This window comes from Mytilus trossulus, chromosome 8 (genome assembly GCF_036588685.1).
Source record: "Mytilus trossulus isolate FHL-02 chromosome 8, PNRI_Mtr1.1.1.hap1, whole genome shotgun sequence".
Classification (NCBI taxonomy): Eukaryota; Metazoa; Mollusca; class Bivalvia; order Mytilida; family Mytilidae; genus Mytilus; species Mytilus trossulus.
The window spans coordinates 5,739,689-5,761,570 of NC_086380.1; the positions used below are offsets into that span (position 1 = coordinate 5,739,689).

General features: G+C 32.1%; 2 protein-coding genes across 5 annotated transcripts in view; one reads left to right on the top strand and one right to left on the bottom strand.

Annotated features, from left to right (window-relative positions):
* LOC134728177 (leucine-zipper-like transcriptional regulator 1) overlaps positions 1-4,276 on the bottom strand; it is a 22,616-nt gene extending 18,340 nt beyond the window's left edge. The window contains exons 1-3 of one of the 3 annotated variants that reach the window (XM_063592669.1): positions 4,233-4,276; positions 1,276-1,458; positions 580-642 (exon numbers count right to left, since the gene is read on the bottom strand). In XM_063592669.1, coding sequence (XP_063448739.1) covers positions 580-642; positions 1,276-1,421 — 209 coding nt within the window. In that variant the 5' untranslated portion in view covers positions 1,422-1,458; positions 4,233-4,276. Of the gene's footprint in view, positions 1-579; positions 643-1,275; positions 1,459-3,735; positions 3,887-4,232 lie in introns of those variants that run through there. The other 2 variants (XM_063592666.1, XM_063592668.1) reach the window with 2 other exon arrangements.
* Positions 3,868-21,882, top strand: part of LOC134728178 (ultra-long-chain fatty acid omega-hydroxylase-like) — a 25,801-nt gene continuing 7,786 nt past the window's right edge. Inside the window, exons 1-10 of one of the 2 annotated variants that reach the window (XM_063592671.1) lie at positions 3,868-4,133; positions 6,452-6,599; positions 7,346-7,518; positions 9,278-9,402; positions 10,405-10,467; positions 15,773-15,896; positions 16,711-16,846; positions 17,230-17,359; positions 18,003-18,198; positions 20,292-20,374. In XM_063592671.1, the coding sequence (XP_063448741.1) occupies positions 3,969-4,133; positions 6,452-6,599; positions 7,346-7,518; positions 9,278-9,402; positions 10,405-10,467; positions 15,773-15,896; positions 16,711-16,846; positions 17,230-17,359; positions 18,003-18,198; positions 20,292-20,374 (1,343 nt within the window). In that variant the 5' untranslated portion in view covers positions 3,868-3,968. Of the gene's footprint in view, positions 4,134-6,451; positions 6,600-6,632; positions 6,781-7,345; positions 7,519-9,277; positions 9,403-10,404; positions 10,468-15,772; positions 15,897-16,710; positions 16,847-17,229; positions 17,360-18,002; positions 18,199-20,291; positions 20,375-21,882 lie in introns of both variants that reach the window. The other variant, XM_063592670.1, reaches the window with a different exon arrangement.

A 21,882-nucleotide genomic window follows, 5' to 3' on the forward strand; every position in this document is an offset into this window, starting at 1 on the left:
AAATTGACAATCAACACTGCTGTCATTAGGGAATTGTCAGTAAGTACCTACAGAGCAACCATTATTTCTAGTTTATCCTGCACAAAGACGATCACTAAGAAGCTTGATGAACGTAAATAGTGCAGGGATACAGGTGACCCCTCTATCTAGTAAATGACGTCATAAAGGCGTGCATAATTGACGAGTTTTTGCCGGTGACGGATGAACTCAAAAGTGGTCTATTATAGAATTTTATTGTACATTAAATTTTATGTCATTATAAAATTACATTGTGCAGCAAATGTGTTAATCTTATGTTATTATAAAACTTCATTAATTGTACAGCTAATGAATTGAATCTGATAAATAATGTAAGAATATCAAATATGTCGGGCACCATATTTTGTTATAATTGCTTGCATCCACTTCGTTTTAATTTTTGGTGGATAATTATCTCAATGGCTATCACACCGCATCTCCTAATTTTTTGAATGTTTAGAATATGATTCACATATGTTTTTGAGGTAAAATTAACTCCTTTATCTCCTTTTATTCATATTCACACATTGTTTAGATTATTCCTCCATAATCCAGACTTACCCATTGTCTCCTCCAAATACATAGATGGCATCTTTATAAGCTACTACTGTATGCTTACTTCTCCTGAAATTCATAATAAATTTTATAATTTTGGTATATTGAAATATTGGAAAATCTTTAGTTCAGCTTTTTCATCCCAAATTCCCATGGTTTCTGAGACAGTCTTTGAAAGAATTGATATTGTAACTGTATATTAATTATTTAATAAAAACATAAAAATATGGAAATAAATCCTAAACAAGATTCTGATATACAACTGAAACAAAAGGAAGGAATTTTTAAAATGTAACTTTTTTTCAGATTTATATAAGAGATTGACTTTTGATAAATTTGATTCCTCATCTAGAATTTGCATTTTTAATAAAATCTTAAAATCAATGGTCAGTTACTTATACTCAATTAAACTACATGCCATCATTTCAAAATCTTGATCCATTTAATAAATTAGAAAACATTCTTTACCCAACCCTGAATTTGTTTGTCATATTATGTATTTAGTTAACTGTTCATGTGTTGTTTTCATGTACAGGTATGTATTTGTAGTTGTTTGACTCATATGGGTGCAAATTTGCAGTAAAGGTACACATGTAAAGTATTGGAATTTATCACATCGCAGGAAAGTGTAAAAGAAAAAAAATGAAATAGCTTATGTAGATATTTATTTTCAAGCCAATTTATGCGGTAAGTAAAGTATACCTGGCTCCCACAAATTCATCACATTCTGGCATACGTGTCCATCTGTGTACAGTTTCAAATGGCCCAAAGTCTAGTGTAAGGCCTTCTGTATTTTCTGGCCAACAGGAATGGTCTAAATCTAAACCAGGTGGATTAGCCACTGCCATTGGCTAAATGTCTTCAATTCTTCAATGCTACATTTTTCTGAAAAAAAGACACAGGTTATAATGATATATAATATCATAAATTGTATAAGTAAAATGAAGGTGTGTGACTGCATTTTTTGTTTGTTTAAGAATGAATTGTGATACTTATCTAAGATAATGCATATAGATTTCACTTGGACCCATGTATATTTTTCAGTATTGATGTTACAGATTTTTATGTTTATTTTAAAACTGTTTCAATATTTAATCAGTGGACTGAGTTTGAAATGGCTTGTCAACTTATCATTAATTTGAGAGGAGTCATGGGCGAGGCTCAGACAATTTTTTCGTTTTCTGGAATATTAGTATATGCAGGATTATCAGTAATTGAAAAGTTTGTTATTGGCATTGGTTCAACATATTTAAAAATTGAAATTGAAAAATTGTCTACCAGTAAAAAAGGAAAGTAAAAATATTTCCAAGTTTGATCAGCAGTTCAAAATTATAGCACAAAGGCATATCCAGGTCTAAGAGCAATTTTGATTAGAATTTATACATTTTGTATTTGGTTGATCTATTGATTTCAAAATTGAATAGTGAAATGTGGAAAGCAGTAGGTTCAATAAGACCCCTTTTTGGTCCCAAAATATAACAGTTTTACAAAATTTTGAAAATTTAATCTTTTAGCAATTTTCTGGAAAATACAATGCTTCTGCTACATAGATATGGGCTGTTTTTGAAAATACAATGCACATACATGTATATCGGCTGGTACTAGCATCATTAAGTCATGCTACATTACTGAAATCTTCTCAATTTTGGCATTTCAGTTAAATTTTAGCATTTTCTGTCTGAAACGAGGATGAACATGGATTTGACAAAAACCATGAAAAGTGATGTTTTTTGGCATATTTGACAGATTTTTCATATTTAAGCTTCAACGGAGCGTTTTAATGACTAAGTCAGTTTAAATCTTTCACATAAACTAATTCATGTAATTGAATCAATTGAAATAGACACTTACATGACTTAAGTGTTTAAAAAGTGTCCAAAATCTTTTTTAGATGAACTTGAAATTTGAGGCCAAAATCGGACCTTACCCACCCTTCTCCTTTGTATATTTGAATTGAACATTTTATGAATATTTATTTGTATATATTACTTTTTTATATAATTTTTTTTTTTTTTCAAATGTTATTTAATAAACATTTTTCTTATGTTCCTTAATCATGATCATGTTAATCTATTTAACATTTGCAAATTTAGCAATGTTATTTATTTTTGCTTACCATATTAAAAGAACTTATTGTAATGAAATAATTAAAATATATTTGAATATCAACTAATTGCCAGTTGCCTCAGTGTCAGAGTGCAATGCAGACTAAAGTTCAGCCAGATAGCATCACAATGGCTATTCTAATTTGGTTTTCAATTTGCAGTAATGTCTACTAATCTATGAAAAGGGTTTTGATCTTCTTCTTCTTCTTCCGTTAAGGAGTAATTGACGTTATATTTGAGTGATCAACTAAATGTTGTGAGGATGTTTTGATACATGCAATAAACTTAGTCAGTGTATTGAATACATCTTTACTTTCTTTTCATTAGATTGTAAATTGTATTTCTGTCTTGAGTTTTATTTGAAGTGCAATTGAATTGAATATCCCCCATACACTTAGTCCAAATAATTACCATGTCTTGGAACATGTGGAAGGCTAATTTAAATTGTTTGCTCTTTCGCTTTTCGTTGATGTAAGGCATCAAAGAAAAAATATAATAGCCTTTCAAGACGTCATAATAGGGCTCTTCACCGTTAGCTTGGCCATATGGGATAGGGGGAAGATTTTCATAATGGAGGTAAAAATGGTATGAAAAATTCAGGAAAACATCATTAAAACAGAGCAGTTGCTTGGAAACACACATACTTTCATACTACATGTACTATTTAATTTCCAAAACATCTCCCCCCTATCTAAATTATATGGTCGAACTAACAATGCATAAAGCATAAAAGATTTATTGAAAGTCGGTTATACATATAACAATACAACATAAGCTCTGTAGAGCTTTTATCCGATGAAGAGCCCTATTATTTGGACTACCATACACTGTCACTGTATCCAGAACCACTCCCCGTACATGACAAAAATACTACTAAAGGTTGCGAGTTAATATAACCAGGCCCCTATTTGACTAGGTGCAGATCTGACTAGAGCTAGTGCCGATTTGACCAGGGGCCGAAGTGACCAGAACAGTAGAAATCTATGTTTCGTCTGAACTTGGGCCTCTTTTTAAAAACTTTTCCTGTGTGAAATTTAATGAACAAAAACAAGTGTACCCTCTGATCTCATACCATAAATTCTATTTTCTTCTCGTTTTTTTATCAATTCATCTACATTTTTAACATCATTTGGTCCAAATTTTCATTCTTTCATGTGTTTACAAAATGACCGGAAGTGGCGATCGGAACCTCTCGTTTCTGAGCTATTCCGAAAGCACTCATGTGCTGTTTACTTTTTGATCATTAGATTAGAATGGATTAATGATCCAAAATATTAATTGGCAGTCAAAATGGCTATAGTATTCACGTTAATAGTTTCATCTGTCATATTGTTTTCTATATATTACCTGGCTACTAAATTTTCAGAATGGTTTTTGTGGACATCAAAAAGAAACAAAATGATAGAAAGTTTTCCAGGAAGACCGGCTCATTTGATTTGGGGAAATCTCAAAGAAGTATGTATGTGCCTTATTAAGCAACTAAAAACTTTTTTAGTATCCGTTACAAGCTTGATTTTTCCAATCAGTTACCTATTTGCATTAATTTATACTTACCCCAAGCATTTTTCAGTTTTTACATTTAATATGGGAAGAGGGGCGGAAGACATTTTTTAGACATGTATGTATGTACGTAGATCCCTCCGTTTACGGTGCACCCCTCCAGATCTGCGAGGGTACAGTGGAATCCGTGTACACTCCCTATCGGGATTAATGGAGATGTGTCACTAACGTATTTACAATGTTCAATATTTACAAGGACAATCCCCACCCAACACCAGGGAGTGTTAGGACACAGGGTAGAGTCTGTTTTTATGGTGGAGGAAGCCGAAGTACTCGGAGAGAACCACCAGGCTGCTCGATACAGATATCAGCAGATTGATCTCCAGGTCAAAGTCGGGAGCAACTTTGATCAACCGAGGCCCCCATAGTACCCTTCTGATGTACTGATATTTTTAGCATCCCGAGTGAGAATCGAACTTGGGACCTTCAGCACTGTAGCAATCGGTCTTAACCACTAGACCACGAACTCACACATGGTAATTGAACCGTTCAATTTGCCTAAACTCAGAAATAGCTGCTTTAATTGCCAAAATTCAGGATTTAATTATATTGTGATTTGGAAACAGTCACATTATTTCTGGGGGAAGTCGCAATCAGGAACATCATTTCAGCGTGAAACAGGGATTTCATTTTATAGCAATGGATATTTGTCACTCCATTAATTACCTCTCAAAGCAAAAATTACCTACAAAACTACAAAATTGTATATCAGTACAATCTTCAGAGAAAGTGTAACAGAATTGTATCATCATTACAATATTTTTTAACATTTTATTATATATTTCAGAGTTGTCTTATAATATTATGTAGTCGATATTTATTCTTGGTCCCTTCTTTTCTCTGGTACAATGAAACAAAAGTGAAATTTGGAACAGCATGAACAGTATTGAAACTTATAATATTGTGACGACATTTTTTTTTTACATGTCTATCTATGATCATGCATGGCAATTTTAATAGCATCCACTTTAAATTTTACAGTAATACAGGATTTGGCATATATAGGCTTTGTAATTTGGGATGTGGCACCTGTTTACATCTCTCTAGAAAGGATAATTTGTAACCTAGCTATATCTTGCTTTATCATCATACATGTATATATATGATTATATATATACAAATGTAGTTTTATTACCCTAATGGCCTTATATTTTAATGAAATCTGAAAGTACATGTATTCTTGTGTTGGAAATGATGATTACTATTTTTTTTTAAGTAAATGTAAATACCCTGCAATAACAATAGTTTGGTAAGTTATACCCTATGTCATGTATGTTTACAATGGTAAAAGAATGATGTTTGACAATTGATCTTTAACGATCAATAAGAATAAACAACAACCATGACAACCATATTTAAAGCACTTTTCTGTGTTTACAAAATTATTCATTCGGTACCAGTAATAAAAATGAAAATTACAAAAGAGGGTTTTGCAAAAAAAATATTATTTGAAAGGAGAGGATTGAAACTGAAGTTAAAGAAACAATTGCCTAAAATGAAATTTATATAAGATGCTGATTTATATACATGTCAGAATAGATTGATGTCAGGTAAGCAGGTAAGGATACAATCAAATATCTGTCTTTGACTTTCTAAATCAACAATTTACAGAAATTTAAACTTACACCAATTTGTGATCCCTCCATTTATCCATTTGCAGTTAAATTTGATGGTTGACAAACCAACATTAAAGGTACATGTACTAAAATGTATACCCTGAAAAAAACTTAAATTCTAATATTGGAAGACCGCTCAGGATAACAGATGAACATGCATTGTCTTTGTGTTTCCATGTGAGATCCATGGCCTAGTCAGACCTGACGTGAAAAATCTAAGTAATTTTTTTTCTAATTCAGTGACAGTCCAAATTTTTAGTTTATAGTTAATTGTCGCATATGCAAGGGAATGCATACATGATGGTTATGTAAAACGGTATTTAACTTTGCCTTACAAACATTTAGTGTATATATATACTGTGGATTCATTAATTTTCGTTGGATACCAATTTTCATGGATTTCGTGGTTACAGGTGAACCACGAAATTAAATGTTCCACGAATGAGAAATTTACTATAAGCTTGTATGTAGACTGTATCAAAACCACGAAATTAAATATCCACAAACATGCAAGTTTTCCCTAATCCACAAAAATTGGTACCCACGAAAATAAATGAATCCACAGTATTCTATTTAGCTTAAATTTAAATATTTTAGTATCCAGGTCCAAACGAGGCAGGTTTACAATGGGCTCGAGAATGGGTGACAGAATTTCCATTGGCATCTAGATTTTGGCTTGGACCTTTTATTCCACTCATCTGTATATATCATCCTGATACAACTAAATTAGTTCTAAAATCCTCAGGTAAATATTTCTAAATTTACTATTTATTTATAGTTCCCAGGTATTAATGATGAAGGACTCAAGTTCCAGAGAGAAGAGACTGGATTATTTCCCAAAGTGTCTCGTGGTTGGTTAGGACCCTTTTTGCCAATGTTATTTGTCTACCATCCAGAAACTACCAAAATTGTCTTGAAATCATCAGGTATGTTTCAATCCTTCCAGTGAATAAATTCCAAGTGTCTGTCCAATTTTGCATCCTTTCCCCCCCTGTCTACCCTTTATACCATTACTTTTAGAACCTTATCTATTGTGTTAATTATAAATTACAAAAAGACAACCACATCCATAACATATACCACTGTTCACTTCCTTTATTTATTGTGTTTATTGATCATTTGCTCTTACTTACAATGACTTATATATGCATGTAATATTTGCCACTGGACAAACAATCATTAAATAATGCTACTCATGAAATATACTAAAAACACACATCAGTAAAAGATATGGTAAATGTTTGGCCCTCCAATAAAAATAGATTTCCCAATTGCAGTTAGTGATGCATGCATAAAACAAAAAATATATGAAGGTTAAATGACAAGGTGACAGCAAGCATGCAATCAAAGATGTATGCTTATGTTTGTTAAATAAAGCAATTAACAATAATACCATACGTTTTTTTAAGTTCTAAATTAATAAACACAATTTACTCTTAATCCTTTATATTACTACGATAGTAAGTTTTTTTTTGTCATATATGTTTACAGAGCCAAAGTCCCATAATGCATACAGACTGATAGAGCCATGGATTGGGACCGGATTATTAGTTGCTAATGGAGGCAAATGGAAGAGGAATCGTCGTCTGCTAACTCCAGCTTTCCATTTTGAAGTTCTAAAAAATTACCAATTGATAATGAACAAGACATCAGATATATTGCTGGTATTTGTCAAATTAGATTTAAATATTTTGATCAGATATTTGTTATTGATGAAATATGTGCAGATAAAAATCAAGCACTATATCAACAAAATTCAGTAAAAAAGAGCTAAAGAAATTATGGGAGTACAATTTTGGCTAATAATGTCAAATTACATGTAGATAATAAGTTATATTCTTAATATTCGAGAACTGAAAATCTGGCAAAGTCTTAATATGGAAACTTCAAACAATGTATAACAAGAATCAAATTCTGAAACTATTTTAACTCTGTTTTCCTAGAAATATAAGCTATTCATTAGTAATTGACATCATATAGAAACTGCTATATAAATATGTGACTGGATATCATCTCTTGTCATGTGTGTTATACAAAGGAAAAAAGAAACTCAAATATAGGCAATACACAGTTTAGACGAATTAAAAGTTGCAACACAATTTAATGGACATATCATTGGCACTCATACCACATCTTCCTATACCTATAAAAAAGATGTATATGAACAGTAAACACAAATGTCTTAAGCTTTAATCAATACAAACATACCAATTGGGGAGGGATAGATATCATGTTCTCTGGAACTTAACCATAAGTTGGTTTTTAGCTCACCTGACCTGAAAGGTCAAGTGAGCTTTTCTCATCACTTGGCGTCCGTCGTCCGTCGTCCTGCGTCCGTCGTCCCGCGTCCGTCGTCCGTAAACTTTTACAAAAATCTTCTCCTCTGAAACTACTGGGCCAAATTTAACCAAACTTGGCCACAATCATCCTTGGGGTATCTAGTTTAAAAAATGTGTCCGGTGACCTGGTCATCTAACCAAGATGGCCGCCATGGCTAAAAATAGAACATAGGGGTAAAATACAGTTTTTGGCTTAGAACTCAAAAACTAAAGCATTTAGAGCAATTTGTCAAAGGGTAAAATTGTTGTTCAGGTCAAGAACTATCTGCCCTGAAATTTACAGATGAATATGACAACTTGTTGTTGGGTTGCTGCCCTGAATTGGTTATTTTAAGGAAATTTTGCAATTTTTAGTTATTATCTTGAATACTATTATAGATAGAGATAAACTGTAAACAGCAATAATGTTCAGCAAAGAAAGACCTACAAATAAGTCAACATGACCGAAATTGTCAGTTAACCCCTTAAGGAGTTATTGCCCTTTATAGTCAATTTTTAACCACTTTTCGTCATTTTTTGTAACTTGTACAAAAATCTTCTCCTCTGAAACTACTGGGCCAAATTAAACCAAACTTGGTTACAATCAATCTTGGGGTATCTTGTTTAAAAAATGTGTCCGATGACCACGCCTTCCAAACAAAATGGCCGACATGGCTAAAATTAGAACATGGTGGTAAAATGCAGTTTTTTATTTATATATTTGAAACTAAGACATTTAGGGTAAATCTTACAAGATGTAAATGTCCATCAGAAAAAGATCTATTCCCTCACAAATTTTCAGATGAATCTGACAACTCGTTGTTGGGTTGCTGCCCTAAAATTGGTACTTTTAAGGAAATTTTGCAGTTTTTTGTTATTATCTTGAATACTATTATAAATAGAGATAAACTGTAAACAGCAATAATGTTCAGCAAAATAAGATCTACAAATAAGTCAGCATGATCAAAATTGTTAGAGGACCCCTTAAGGAGTTATTGCCCTTTATAGTCAATATTGAACAACTTGTAAATACAGTAACAGGTGAGCGACACAGGCTCTTGAGAGCCTCTAGTTTTATTTACTGATAATGACTTTTATATTTCAGACCAAACTTGAGAATTATGCGGAGACTGGTGAGATATTTGAGGTGTTTTCTAACATCAGTTTATTTACATTAGATACCATGCTACAGTCAGCTTTTGCTTATGAAATTGATTGTCAAACCACAGGGTAAGATATACCAGGGAAATTTTATTGTGTTGCTCTGTCATTTCGGGGCCTTTATTATAGCGGACTATACAGTAAGTGCTTTGATTATTGTTGATAAGATAAGAGTATGGGTATTTCTCATTATTAAAGGCCATGTGGTAACCTATAGTTGTTAGTTTCTGTATCATTTGGTCTCTTGTGGAAAGTTGTCTCATTGGTAATCGTACCACCTCATCTTTTTTTATCATGTTTATCATAGCTGTTGTCTGTTTAGAGGCGAATCAAATTTATATCAACAGAATATGTTACCATGATTTATGTTTGATGTTGGCTCAATATCTAAGCATAATTGAGATAGCATTACTGAGTATATGATGAATTTTGAATTTGTGAATTTTTAAGAAATTATTTGTGCCAGCTTTAAATTTATTAAAGATTTTATTATGGATAACATTATTTTTGAAAAATTCATGCCCTGTTGTAATGAGCAGTAAAATTGAAACTATGTTTCAGTGTTAAAATATAAAATAAACTGAATTAAGTTTGTTAATCTATAAATCAAGATTAAATAGAAGGGGGAGGTTAAAATCTTATAAGTTTGTTTTTTTATAAAAATTTTATAGCTTGTCTCAAGTTAGAAAGTACATCTGTAGTTGTTTTACTTCCTACTGTGGATCTATTATTATTGGTGTGAGACCAATTTCTCTAGATTTTGTTGTTGTAGGTAAACCACAAATTCAGATGTTCAAGAATTTACAAATATTCTATTTTGGTACCCAGACTCAACCATGAAATCAACTATCCAAGAAAATGCAAGATTTCCTCATTCAGAAAACATTGATACCCGCAAAAATAAAAGAATCAATAGTATTTGAAAGATTTTTGTTAATTGGAGAACTGAGTTTTGATGATAAATCATTGAATGTTTCTGTTAAATTAATTCACAACTTTTATCAGCCATAATTTTACTGTTATAACTTTTACTATTACAATGAAGTTGTCTTTACACTTGTTACATTCCAGGGAAAACGATCCTTATGTTGTAGCTGTTCATGAACTTGTAGAACTAGTAACAGAAAGATTTTTGTAAGTACTTGTAGAATATTTCTTGCTTCTCACAATATTATTTACCATCCGTTACAGGCTTTACCTTTGTGCATTTCTTTCAATATATTTTATATCCAATGAAACAACAAAAGTGCTGCTGATACTATATACTATTAATTCAGATATAATAGAAATATTAAAAACAAAATTGACAAAATTGTGAAATAAGTTATTGAGCTTTCAGCAAAAGTGGCATTCATATTTTTGTATAAGATATCAAAATGCGATACTAGTAACATTAAGTTGCATTATTAGTATATATAAATACCTCACAATAATTTCTGAATTTACAGACACAGTACCTGGTACCTCATTCTTACTTATGGTAATTTTTTGTTATATATCATTTTATTCTGGTATCACCTAAGTTGGACAAAGGTATACAGAAAAACGCATTAGTTTACATTACATTACATATAAGTACATTTGTTGAGGAAGCATTAAATAATATTATGAGGTTTTTTTTTACAACGGTATGATCAGTATAGTCGACAGGTTAACATCAGAGAGAATCCAGTTTGTCATATATAATTCTGATAAATTTGCACAATTTTTGGAGTTTAGATTTCTGTTTTTGGTTCATAATAGCATTAAATTTTATAACATTGCAGTTCGTTAGGTATTTATTGTCAATTAGTAGTGTTCTATCTGCCAGGAGACTGCTGCATTCCATTACATAGTGGTATTCATCACCTATAGCAGCTCTGCATAACTGACACTTTCTCTGTTCACGGGGAATGTTTTGCCATCTGCCATTTTCAATCGGCAGTTTATGGTTCATGGTCCTAAACCGCGACATTGTTATCACATCTTTATCGTCAAGTACATTAAGGTAGTGTTCGAAATTTTGTAATGTCTTGAATAGGCAATAATTCAGGGCTTTCAGCGAATCGTTTACCTTTCCTGTCCATAACTGTGTAAACTGATCTTATAGTCTTTGTTTAATTGTCGATTTAATGTTAGGTGGTGTATTTTGGAATGACCATAAGTAAGAAACTCCACAATTGTCTAGAATACTTTTCATCTTGTCTAATGATCGCGATCGAAATGTTGTTTCTTGTGATAACTTCAAAAGGTATCTAAACATGACAGCAGCGAGCTTACTTTCTTTACCGGTAATTAACTTTGTCCAATAAGATATAATTCTAATGTTTATATCTATTTCTAGGGGATACCGACCCAATTCTCCGTAAATGAATTCGTTTTGAGTAGATGGCTTAAGATGTAAAAGTAGCTTAAAAAATTTAGTTTGAACTCTTTCTAGTATATCTATGTTTTCGTAACCCCATATTTCGCATCCATATAGCAGAATAGGTTTTACCAGTATGTCAAATAAATCTACGTGGCATTTAATTGATAAATTGTGAATTCTTCCCTTCCTTAAAACTTCGTACATTGCACTTATAGCTTTGTCCTTTAAATTTTGTTTGCATTGTTTAAAGCTGCCTGTTTTGCTGAAAATAATTCCTAGGTAGTTAAAGTGTTTTACAGTTTCAATATGATGATTGTTGAATCGGAAAAGTGGAGGGTTTGTCGTTCTTCCTTTTGAAAAAATTAAGATTTTAGTTTTAGCAACATTTACTCGCATCTTCCAGGTTTCGCAATACTTTTTAAATTTGTTAAGTGCATGTTGTAGTTGTTCAGGTGATTCTGCCAGGATTACAGTGTCATCCGCGTAGAGAATTATGAATAATTTCATTAAAGTTCCAAGTTTTTCTTCTATATCTTTACTTATTGTCTTCATGCCTAAAACATTTTCTGAGATGAGATAGTCTTCTAGGTCATTCAAGTATAAAGCAAATAAAAACGGTGACAGATTTTCTCCTTGTCTGACACCGATTTCACAAGCGAACGGCTCACAAATTTGACCATTATAGCTCAAGCTGGATTTAATATTCTGGTACATGCTGAAAATAGTATTAAACATTTTCCCCTTTATATTGCTGTTCAACATTTTAAACCATAGGAAATTACGATTAACCGTATCGAAGGCCTTTTCAAAGTCTACAAATGCGCAAAATAGTTTCTTTTTTGAGTGTTGTAAAACTTCAATTAGAGAGTTCAGAAGAAACGCGCAATCAATTGTTGAGTATTTTTCTCAGAAACCATTTTGATTTTCTTTAAGAAGAGATGTTTGTTCTGAGAATTTTTTAAGGCGTTCATTTAATACCGCTGTAAAGACTTTTCCGAAACAGCTCACAATAGTTATTGGTCTGTAATTTTTGGGGTTGCGTTTGTCACCTTTGTTCTTGTAGACAGGTTTTATCATTCCTTGGACCCATTGTTTTGGGATTTTTCCGGAGTTGAAAACTAGGTTGAAAATTTTCACATATATGTCTATAAGAACATGAGCTGATGTTTTTAAATATTCATTAATCAGTTTGTCTTCGGCGCATGCTTTGTTATTTTTCAGATTTTTCAGCGCTTTAAGAATTTCATGTTTTGTAATTCTGCTATTTAACTCATCGTTTATTTCTTCATGGGAAATATTACTTTCAATTTGTTGATTTTCTGTATCATCTCTCAGATCACTGTTTAATTCTTTGAAATATGAGACTAATTTGTCGAAATCGATCTTGGGCTGAGCTGTACTTTTGTTTCCATTTAGAAGTTGCCAAAATTCCTTACCATCCTTTTGCTTTAAATCATCCATTTTCTTTCTGAAATCGCTTTTGTATTTCTTATGTGCTTTGTTCATTGTATTTTTATATCTCTTCTCGGCATCTAACACAAGTGCTCTGTGGAACGGTGACTTATTTTTATTTCGTTTCATCTTACGGAATTCTGACCTAGCGGTTTTGCAGTCATGGTCAAACCATGGTTTATTTTTTCTATGTTCTGACTTCTTTCCTGCACTGATTTTAAACCCAAAAGTGTTTCTTGCTGAATTTATTAACACTTTGCCTATTTTACCTATTATCGTATCTACTGTTTCTTGCGTCACTACTGTCGTGCCATCAATTTCAGAATTAATATTTTCTATTTCTGTAAGGTTCAAGCATTCTAAGAATTTGTGTGATTTTTCATTAGTCCAATTATTTATTTTTTGTTCATTTGTTCTAGTATCATCGCTATATTTGGTGCTAACTTCTTGATCTGTTTGTTTCAGCGATATCTCGATTGGGGAATGAACATCTGAATAGAGACTTGAAAAATCAAGTACTTTAAAATCAGTAAAATTTTGAATAAGTTCTGCGCTGCATAGGCAATAATCAACAACGCTTGAATTTCGGCATGTGAACTTTCCATCTATCTCACCTAGAGTTCTACCATTCATGATGAAGAAGTTATTTCCCTTGCAAAATTCTAGTAGTTGATTTCCAAACCTGTTCTTGATTTTATCTCTACTGTTCCTTTTGCGAGAGAAGTCATACTGGTCTAAATTGCAAACAGCATTTATTTGTATATTTTCGATATCTACGACATGAGACTCACTGTCGGGAACAAATATAAAATCATCCTCTGACCCGGTTCTTGCGTTAAAATCACCAACAAGTAAACATTTTGAAAACCTATGTGATAGTTCGAATAATTCCATCTCAATTTCGTTTATTGCATCAATGGATGAATATGAAGTATATTCAGGGGGGATGTAAATAATTCCCAAAAGAATATCATCTGATCTATTTATTACTTTCGTTATTTTACACCACAAAACAAATTTACTTTCAGTTTTGATATATTCAATATTATCTTTGAGATGGTTTTTGTACGCTACAGCTAAACCCCCCGACCTTCTTTTGCCAATTTTATTTCTGTTTTTATAAATCAATTCATATCCCTGTAATTGTATATCATCGATATCGTCTAGTTTTGTTTCTACAATGCCAGCAATGTCCGTTTTATGCAGCAGTTCCGTAAATTCAGGATATTTGAGTTTTGATTTAATTCCACAACAATTAATACAAGTAAGATTTAGATAATTTAACTGATCATTCTGATTTTTCGAGGACTCCCTCCTACAGTTGCGTGGTTAATGTTGCCTCCTTAATGGCGTCATTGTTTCCAGATTCCTGTCGGGACCTTTTAAAAGGGCGTTCATTTACAGTTTTGTTTCTATGCAAATTTTGTTGGGCTTGACGTAGTAGAACATCCCTATATTCAGTGCTGTTTGGTTTTGTGTCGGTTGATACATGCCGTTTCCCATTGATATATAATTTATCTCTTACCAGTTTTACTTTTTTACCCTCATTCTTGGCCATCTTCATTACAGGGTAGAGTTCTTTCCGTTTTCTTTCAATTTCGATCAGGAATTGATCGCTTATCCCAAATGTTTTCCCTTTCAGCTTGAATGTATTTTTAAGTACATCTTCAAGCTCATCTCTGTGGATAAATTTGGCTACAATAGGACGGGCTCCGTTCAGTCCGGGTTTTCCAAATCGATGAACGCTACCCAGATTTACGTTATAGGGTATGTCCAGTTCGTTTAATAAAAAGTTCTGAATTTTCAATTTGCACGATTCTTCCCGCTGAAACGCTAACCCGGCGAATACTAAGTTATCGCTCATGCTTCTGCATTTTAAGTCTAACACTTCCGCTTTTAATTCCTGAATGACTATGTTTGAGACTTTTCCGTTTTCCTCCCCTATCGTCTCCATTCTGTCTTTTATTTGAGATATCTCTTCAGCATTTGCTGAATATTTGTCTACTACAGTATGAACGATCTGACCCATTTTTTCAACACTTTCTTCAACTTTCCTATTTCGGTCTTGGATCTCGACAATTGTTTCCTCATTTGTCTGTACTCTTGTAGACAAATTTGACAGGCCTTCCTTTATACCATCGATTTTCTGTACTTCTATCTCTATTTTCTCGATCCTATCCGTTAGGACTCGTAGCGACTTCAGGATCTCCATAAGGATAACTCTAGCATCTTTGTCATATAAGAGGTTTCCCGATAATTCATCGTCGGTTTGTTGGGTATTTGTAGCCATTTTGACGTTGCTTTGGTTATCCGATTGTTATCAATTGTTCCGACGTATAGTGACGTTATGACTATAGATACAAATTCCTTCTTGTTTTGCATAAGTTTTGAAGAAAACGGTTTTAAGAGAAAAGGACCAAATATCATATAAAGATTGGAGTTAATATCAAGCGAAATCTTCTTACCGTTTTTATATCGTATATTTAAGTTGTTCGGCTGGTTATAGTCAATATTGTAGCGATTTTGCTCAAGAGCAAATTTTGCGTGCTGCTTCCTCAACAACGTCAAAGTCAAAGTGATAAATGATATACAGTTTAGCTTAGATGACACTTAATTTATTTTCTATCAATCTTGTTGCAGGAAACCATGGCTTCACAATGACCTTATATATCTGTTGACCTCAGATGGTAGAAAGTTTAAGAAACATTGTGACTTTGTACATAAAGTGGCAGAAGATATAATATCAAAAAGGAGAAAAACTATAGTATGTGTTTTATTCCTATAAACTGCAAGTATGTCTTTAAACATGGTTTATTACTAGAATAAATTTACAAAAAACAATTTTGTTTTTGAAAGTAAATCTTATGTTTCTGACATTATTGACAGAAAAATGAATAACTACACTTTGGTCAATGTGGGTATTCTAATCTGAAATCTTATAAGGGATCCAAATCCTGAGGAATAATAGACAACTTGCAAGTTTGATGCATTTCCGTCAAAAACTCTGGTTTAAGTGAACGTCATTTGTGCGTTTAGGGGTGTCGTTAAGATTTGTCAAAGTTTAGGTAAACAATAACAAACAAATGAATATATGATAGTAATGACATAATTACTGAAAAATCAGAAATGATTGCATGCATTTATAATTGGGATTTTTGAAAAATGGACATAAATGCAAAATTAATTATTGTATAAACTATCAGAATGTGAATTCTTATTATAGTGATATTCACCCAGTTGCATTATTCATATTGATAAAAACCTCACAATAATTATTGAATTAAGGTGGTACCCAACACTTAAAATTAATTTAAGTCGTATAATTTTCTTAAAATTTTGACAACGTATTAACTTTGACTCTTTGACAAAAATTAGAAAATAAAATTAAAATTTGAACCAACCGCTTTATCAGAAAAATTACACCGGTTATGTAGCAGTTTGACAAAAACTTATTTTGACTTGAACAGCTTTATTTTCCATAAACAACACAACATAATTAAAACGTTTAGCTGATTTTACAGAGTTATCTTCCTGTACTGTTAGGTACCACATTAATACATGTAGTATTTTTTTTACAGAAAAAAGAGGCTAAAGGTTATTCACAGAAGAAGAACTTGGACTTTTTGGACATCCTTTTATCAGCTAGAGATGATAATAATCAAGGATTGACAGATTTAGAAATCAGAAATGAAGCTGATACATTCCTGTTTGAAGGTATTATATCATATTTTCAAATTTAAGGTTAAGATTCAAAAACATAGAAGTATCTAGTCATTTTATGCTTAAAGTCATTTTTATTCAATTTAATCAGTTAAATCTTTGCTTCCTAGGTTTAACTAATTGATTTATTGATTTTTTACCAATCAACAGAGAAAAATGTGAAAGTTAAATTTACTTGTCAAACTCATATTTAAGGGAAGTAAATTGTGCCAACAAAAAGTTTGCATCATGCTATTCTCTCCTGAGTAGATAGTATAATTTCAAAAAGTAAAGCAGATTTCATTTTTTTTTAAATTGATTGCACCAATTTGAGAAATACCTTGTCCCATTTGATTCTATTTATATCTTTAAACAGCATGTATCATTCTTTTAAACAGGGCATGACACAACAGCCAGTGCTCTGTCATGGGCCTTATATTCCCTAGCAGAACATCCAGAGATACAGAAGAAGTTACAGGCTGAAGTAGATGAGGTTCTAAAGGGAAGGGATTCAGATGAAATTCTATGGTTAGTTAAAATGGGTACTTTTAGCTGCTAATCATTGAAAATCAAAATGAAACATCAATTAGTTTGTGATTTGTTAAATGATAAGACATAAATAAATGTAAAATGTGTTAATGGCACAAATAATGCACCGCTTGCATATACTCATGCAACAGTAGAATTGAAGTAACCCAAATTTGCACTAAATATGAGTTTTATAGTGATCAGCATTGAATTTAAGTTACATAACATTTGGCTGAAGAAAACTAAAGTAAGAGAATGGAGAAAAAAGTTTGGACGGCAATAAGGGTTACAGATGTCCCTTCCTCGGCACAGTCCACATAGACAAATATCAAGAACTTAAATGCAGAATTGCTGATCTCACTACAATAGGTTGCATGTGGTGAACATAAAAGCTATCTCCTAGGAAGGTTAAGGTGAATTTTCCTTATTGGACCATACTTTGGATTCTTTTGAAATCTGTAAGCATTTATAACTTTTTGAATTTCATGATTTGGTTCTCCAACTTTGTACATACAATCTGATATTTGAAAACAAATTTATTAAACATACTTTAACTAATTTTGAAAATCATTATGCATGGCAAATCTGACAAGTGCTTACATATTCACTACAAGTTTTGGATAATTTATCAATTTATTTTCAGGGAAGATCTACCAAAGCTGCAATACACCACTATGTGTTTGAAAGAAGCCATGAGGTTACACACCCCTGTACCTTTTATCCAGAGAGAATTGACAGAACCGATGGAGTTAGATGGACATGAGGCACCTGCAGGGACACAAATCAGTATTATGTTGTATAACTGTCATCATAATCCCCTCGTCTGGCCTAATTCTATGGTAGGTTTTGGATGGAGCTTGAAAATGTACAGTAGATTAAGGATAGTCCTTATGGAATTTGGGAAGTGATGACATATTATAGCTTACTTTATGGTATGAGTTTTTTTGTCATTGTAAAAGGCAGTACAGTGCCCTGAAGTTGTTTTACATCCTCGTCTTGTTTCATAAGTATTGAAAAAATCCTTTAGAGAAAAGGACCGAAAAAGTAGATTAAAGAATTGAGGACAATTTGATGTAGTTTGAAAATATATAAAACCATTGTAAGACATCTGATTTTACATTGACATGGTACAATCAGCAAAAGATACTAAAGGGATAATCAAACTCAAAAACAAACTGACAATGCCATGCAGAAGACAAAAATTCTCATGACTGTGTACAAAACAACATTAAAAACTAAATACTGATCAACATAAATCCCACCAAACACCAGAGCTGACCTCATGTTCTCTGGTCTGGAAGGGTAAGCAGATGCTGTTCCAAAAGTAACACCTTTCATGTTGCTCATGTTAGTACAAAGCCAATGATAAGTCATATTTGAAATATCACTTTTCAAGACAATTGTGGCATATCATTCATCTTCTGTGAAACAGATATTCCATCAAGGTGGATTAGAAAATGATGCATTCATTAAATTTAACATGTTAAAGCATGTATTTATTATAGTGTGTGATAACATTGTGTGAGGGAATTTGACGTTTGCTGCACCACTGTTCACTCCAGTGCAATTTATGACAATACCACTGCCTCAATCAGAGTTATTTGTTTTGCAGTGTTTTAAGAAATGATTTTGCTTTGTTGTCGCGTATTATTTGTGAAACATTCAATGTTTTAAAAAGGCGAATTGTCTGTATAAAGTCAATGATTATGTTGACTTTTGAAGGCCAAACTTTCTACAGCCTTAAATACGCTAATGAAAGATTCAAAAACTATACCAATACATAACGACATGTTTATGAAATTATATTCGTTATTGCAAAATAATGAACTTAAAATATCTGACATTTTCTCCCTACCCAGTTTACCCCTACACATTTTTATGATGTGGACTGGTCATTGTTATTGAATCGTAGGCAATGTGATTGGATTAAGTTGTTATTAGTTTACCTTCAAACTTGTTTATGCTTTTCATACATGACTATTGATTAATTAGAACGTGCATGAATGTGTAAGGTAACTAAAATGACCTTCAGACTGGACACTGAACGAGTCAATATTATGTTTTATCAATGAAAGTTAAGGTAGGAAAGGTAAGAATTGCCACTTATTCTATTTTCACAAAATTTTCGGAATATACAGTTGAAAGGTTATTTTTTAAAAGCCTATTGTGAAGATTAAAGAGAAAGTTTTCCATGAAACAAGTCATTTTCTTAAGAGAAATGCTGAAATACATTTTACGCACGACTACAGCAGGTAAAATTATTATTTATCATAATAAAAAAAAGCATTTTTCAGTCACATTGGAATATGTTGATTAATATAATCCCAAATTTAAGAAGTAAGTAAATAAAGTCAAAATGTGTCCGATCTGCCTATTTCTGCACATCAAAAGTCAATATGATCGTTTTAAAGTCAATTTCGTTATCTCTCAAAATCTTGTTAGGCACTATAGTCATGATAGTTATATGCATTTATTTAAAAAAAATAATAATAATCGCATATAATGTTTGAGTTATCTCCCTTACAACATATGTGTGCAGTGTTATTCAATAGACTAAGTTGCATCCCGCTATATTTATTAAAAAAAAAGTCCTTTTCATTTGTAACAGTTGTGAACCAAAGTGTAATTGAAAACAGTCCAAAATATAAATCAGTACATGTCCAAATAAAAAAGTTTTCTAAGTCACATTTGTGGCATTTGGCTGTTTCCTGCACTTTGGTGGTATCTTCCATCACAGCTCTTTGACACATTCTTCATTTTCATTCTCAATTTTAATCATATTGTAGTGGGTCGATAAAATGGACAGCAATAAAAAAATAATTGAATTTGTCAAGATATGTACATGTCTGTTGACAACTATCACTCATTCTCACAAACTTCAGTTTATTTTATAATCTAGCAACTGTATAAGATATTTTACATTATTTTTCAGGACTATATACCAGAAAGATTTTCACCGGAGAATGTAGAGAAAAGAGATGCCTATGCTTTTATACCATTCTCAGCAGGTCCAAGGTAACATTTGTATATTTATTTTTAAAATTTACCAAAAAGGGGACTGTATTAGTTGCTTACCTTCAGAGATCAGTAGCATATCAACTTTAAGGGTTGTGAGCTAGAACCATGGATTCTTGATGTTGAGCTGGTTGATGTCTATGCTGTGTTGAAGCTTTGACATAGAGGGATCTATAAAAGAAAAGGATTTAAATGTTCAATCTACGGTAAAGTTGGAAGTTTTCATTACAGGGTTATGTTTGCTAGTTCTGTGATTAAGGTGGTACCCAACACTCACTAAAATTAATTTGGCTTGTTTAATTTTCATGAAATTTTGTTTAAGTATTTACTTTGACCCTTTTATAAAATATAAAAATTTCAAAAATTTTGAACCAACCGTTATGTCAAAAAAATTACACTGGTTATATATAGCAGTTTGGCAAACACCAAGTTTGATCATTCAGAAGCTTAATATTCCTTTTACAACATAACGTAATTAAAGCGTTTAGCTGACTTTACAGAGTTATCTCCCTGTAGTGATAGATACCACCTTAAGGAAAAATAGCAAAATATCCCCTTGCATTCAAATGATCTCAAAGGAAGACCAGAAATTAAGGAATAGAAATGCATGATATCTAAACCCAACATACAGGTAAGGCCAAAGAGTTGACAGACCAAAGAAATCAGAAAACTTATAGATGCCATAAAACGAATTCAATTTATAGTATGAAGCATAATACTTTGGAAATACTGCATATAGAATAAATATAATAAGCTAAATTTGTATCTTTGTGGCACCTACCCTGTTAAAATGTTTTCACAATAGCTAAACAATTGCAGAATTTTTTAATTTTAAAAAGTTTGATCTTAAATGGATATACATCTCAAATTGCAAACACCTGCCACTGTATTTAGGATACATTAAAAATGATTTAGTTTCACATTATTATTTTAAACAACATTAGGAATATGCATCCAGATGTTTGCACTCCCATGTTCAAGTGGTAATGGGTCATGGTAAAACATTGACATTTGTGTACTGACATTTTTAAGAGGGGGGATGGAGGGGTCCTGATCCCGAAATCCTGGACTTAAAACCATGAAATCCAGAGGTCTGGAATTTAAAAAAACATAAATCCTGACATCCCAAAATTTGAAAAAAGAAATCCCGGATCCCGATTACTGATCCTGTCATTAATATTTATATATAAGCGATTGACGATCTTATTAAATTTCAACAATGTCATGTGATTGTCATGAGATTGCTGTCTCATTGATATTTGTATGCCCTACATCTGATTTTCTTCTTGTTAGCGGTATACATGTATGCTCTTTCATGACTTTTGTCTGGTTGTTGTCTCTGGAACACATTTCCCATGTGTAATGCTCCCACATATTTACATTGTTTAGAATAGCATGAATTATAGGTTTTTTTCTGTCAAAAACATCCACAATATCATAATAAAAATAATATTTATATACAAGCAATAGGTTACCAATGCAATTAAAGATAAGAGATATACTTTACC